We start from the raw sequence: 3,752 nt of genomic DNA, 5'->3' as shown, positions 1-3,752 counted from the left end.
AGTCGATGCAAGCACAGGCACACCGTCTTATACGGGTGTATGGTTCTGCAAATGCTCACCCTTATTACTGGACGAATGACGAGGTCTGGATGTTAGTGATGGGGAGAGGAGGAGAGGAGAAGAGGAGAGAGAGAACAGTAAACAGAGGAAAGGAAAGGAGAGTAAGGTGTGAGAGCTGGGGTGTGTACCCAGCTACTTCAAAAAGACATTCGTAGACAGGATGAGAGTGACTGTGAGAGGGCGTGGGTGTGAAGAGGATCGGGAGAAAGGAGGGAAATACCCGCTGTGTGGATGAAGAGAAAGAAAGCAGTGGTGAGGAAGGACAGAGAGAGGGAGGATAGGGAGAAGACAGAGGGGGGATCTGTCTCCATTTCTGGGTTTGGGGTTGTGGTGTTGGTGGGGTGGGGTTGAGGAATTGAGGAGGCTTGTGTGGAAGGATGTCATCATTGTCTTCTCCATCTTGACTTGTGATCTTCATCATCTTTGTCATTAACATCACCGTCGTCGTCGTCGTCGTCATCATCTGGAGAAGGACAGCAGACAGGACCAGGTGACCAGAGTCAGCAGAGATGCCACCAGAGCAGGCCGAGATGCTGCTGCCCTTCCAGCGACGACAGCTGGTAGACACAAGCAGAGAAGAATCGGGATGAGTTCATTTCTATTTCTTTCTTTCTCTCTCTCTCTTTCTTTCTCTCTCTCTCTCTCCCTCTTTCTTGCTCATGTCTGACTCTCCTTTTTTATTTTGAAAGGAAACACATTAAACCACATAGACAAGAATTGAGACGAGTTCATTTCTATTTCTATCTCTCTCTCTCTCTCTGTCTCTCTCTCTCTCTCTCTCTCTCTCTCTCTCTCTCTCTCTCTCTCTCTCTCTCTCTCTCTCCTCTCTCTAGTTCATGTCTGTCTTTCTCTGTCTGACTCTCATTTTTATTTTGAAAGGAATCACATTAAACCACACAGCCATCACAAGAAACGGGATGAGTTCATTTCTATCTATCTATCTATCTATCTATCTATCTATCTATCTATCTATCTATCTATCTATCTATCTATCTATCTATCTATCTATCTATCTATCTAGTCCACGTTTGTCTCTCTCTGTCTGACTCACATTTCTATTTTGAAAGGAAACACATTACAGTAAACCACACAGACATCACAAGGAGCACTTGCATCTCTGAAGTGGTGTTTGCAGTACTTTGACAGATAAGGATAAAACACCTGACCGCATCAGTCAGCCAGTCAACCAGTCAGCACTGTCATGTCTCATTAGATAACCACCCTGCACACACACACGCACACACGCGCGCGCACATGCACGCATGCACGCACGTAAGCACGCACACACACATGCACGCACGCACGCACGCACGCACGCACGCACGCACACACACATGCCCCATGGTCTAGCACAGCATCCTGTCTGTGTAATCCCCTCCATAAATAAATGGGTCTAAAACAAATTGCTTTTGTGTATGACCCTATGGGGGGCGGGCGGTGCGTGAAAAGCCTGACTCAGGGCTTTAAACTCTGTATTCATGCTCAAAGACACAGCAGGAGAAGAGGTCTGACTCCGGTGGAAAGATGACACTGAAAAACAGGGAAGAAGAATGAGACAGCAGAGAGAGAGGAAGAACGAAAAAAAAGAAAGAAAGAAAGATGGAATGAATGAAAGATTGAATTAACGAATTGAAGAAACAAAGAAAGACATGCACAGAAAGAAAGAAAGAAAGAAAGAAAGAAAGAAAGAAAGAAAGAAAGAAAGAAAGAAAGAAAGAAAGAAAGAAAGAAAGAAAGAAAGAAAGAATGGAAGAAAGAAATGACAGACTGGCAGGCTGAAAGAGAGGCATGAACACAGTGAGAGGACAAGAAAGAAAGACAGACAAAGAGAAGCTAAAATAGTAAAAGCGGAAGGATGGATGAGGGTGTGTAGGAGGCCCCTGTCTGACTGAAGACTGAAGCGGAGCCTCTGGTTCCTCCTCCGGTCCTCCTTGCGTTTGATTGGTTAAATAGGCCCTCCCTCGCTTATCCAGCTTGTGAAGATCTTGATTTGGGCAACAAGACATTGCTACTGATGTCATCATCGGACGACTTGTCTGGTTAAGGTGTGAGTTGTAGTTCAGACTAAGCGTGGAATCAAAGGCGCTTACTAAGACAAAGTGACAACGCGAGGGGGAAGATGAGTCATGTGGAGAAAAGGGCAATTATAATGGATTATGTTTCAGAGCGGCGTGATAAGTGAATTGTTGGTCTATTAGTCATGGCGTTTGTGTTTGAGGACGAGAAATTCATTTAGGTGTTTGCATTTCTCTCTCTGTCTGTATGTGTGTGTGTGTTTGTGTGTGACCATGTCTGCGTGTATGTGTGTGCTTTTCATTGTCTGTGTCTTACACACACACACGCACACGCCCGAAAGCGCGCGCACACACACACACACATACAGACAGACACACACACACACACACACACACACACACACACACACACACACACACACACACACACACACACACACACACACACACACACACACACACACACACACACACAAACAGTCATCTCAGACATGGAATGGACTTTTCTTTCTGTTAGTATTTCATCTGCTTGCCAATTTTAATAAATGAGGGAACCAGTGTATCGTGTTTAGAGGGATCTATATGAATTCATGAGATGTCCCAGCTGGCAGGAAAATCAATGTGAGCAGAGTAAACCTTTTCCTGCCTCCAGTGCCGTAAACAGACATTCTCAAATACTCTGGTCAAATACTGCATGCCGTACAGCATACGGTACATTTAGAATGATTCGAACACTTCAGTCAAACTCTTAAGTTTCTTTTCATTAATCACTGCCTTGAGGATAAATGGGGGTATTGTATACAGACTGCACTTATCATTGACAAAAATACAGAGGACATGACCTCTGTGTCCTTAATGGTAGTTACGGCCATGTCTGCCTCCTCTCCATAGAAACAGCAAGGATATCTCTGTTGAAGGTCTTTTGTATGCTAGCAACAGCAACCGGCCATGGACAGAGAGATGAAGGACTATACAGTCCTGTTTTTCTTTTTCTGTGTGTGTGTGTGTGTGTGTGTGTGTGTGTGTGTGTGTGTGTGTGTGTGTGTGTGTGTGTGTGTGTGTGTGCGCGCGCGCGTGTGCGTGTGCGTTTTGTGTGTGTGTGTGCGAGCGTGCGCGCGTGTGTGTGTTTGTGTTTGTGTGCGTGCGTGCGTGCGTTCATCTGTGCATGCATGTGTGTGTATGTGCGAACACCCTTGTGGATGCGAATATCCATGTGTGTATTTGTGTTTCTATTGATAAATTTCAAGTGTGTGTGTGTGCTCACATGCTGCCACGTGTGTGTGCATATTCCTAATCTATTCTTAGTGTCCCATGCTGACTTTGGCTAGATTTGTGCTTTGTTCCCCAAATGGAAAAACCCGGACATCGGGAACTCTCCTCAGCAGGACACATCTGTGGGCAGCTGTGGGGCTGGATGAAACTCATTTTGCACCCTCCCACTCCCACTCCCACTCCCACTCCCACTCCCACTCCCACTCCCACTCCCACTCCCACTCCCACTCCCACTCCCACTCCCACTCACAATCTACTTTACTCCTCAGTATGTGCCCTACAACATGCCCTCACTCACACCATGCCCTCAAATCCCCTGCAAACATAAACATGTGGACACTTTTACGCACACTTTTACAGGCACAGACACAGAGACATAGACACTCTCTCCCTCTCTCTCTCTCT

General features: G+C 46.0%; 1 protein-coding gene across 1 annotated transcript in view; it reads right to left on the bottom strand.

Annotated features, from left to right (window-relative positions):
- Positions 1-505: 505 nt before the first annotated feature.
- The window catches only part of LOC134435020 (MAM domain-containing glycosylphosphatidylinositol anchor protein 1), a 367,713-nt gene continuing 364,466 nt past the window's right edge, over positions 506-3,752 (bottom strand). Inside the window, exon 18 of the mRNA XM_063183748.1 lies at positions 506-617. Within this exon, the coding sequence (XP_063039818.1) occupies positions 520-617 (98 nt within the window). The 3' untranslated portion in view covers positions 506-519. The remainder of the gene's footprint in view (positions 618-3,752) is intronic.

Source organism: Engraulis encrasicolus, chromosome 19 (genome assembly GCF_034702125.1).
Source record: "Engraulis encrasicolus isolate BLACKSEA-1 chromosome 19, IST_EnEncr_1.0, whole genome shotgun sequence".
Taxonomy (NCBI): Eukaryota; Metazoa; Chordata; class Actinopteri; order Clupeiformes; family Engraulidae; genus Engraulis; species Engraulis encrasicolus.
The sequence above is the reverse complement of the archived record's forward strand: the minus strand, read 5'-3'. Positions and strand labels throughout refer to the sequence as shown.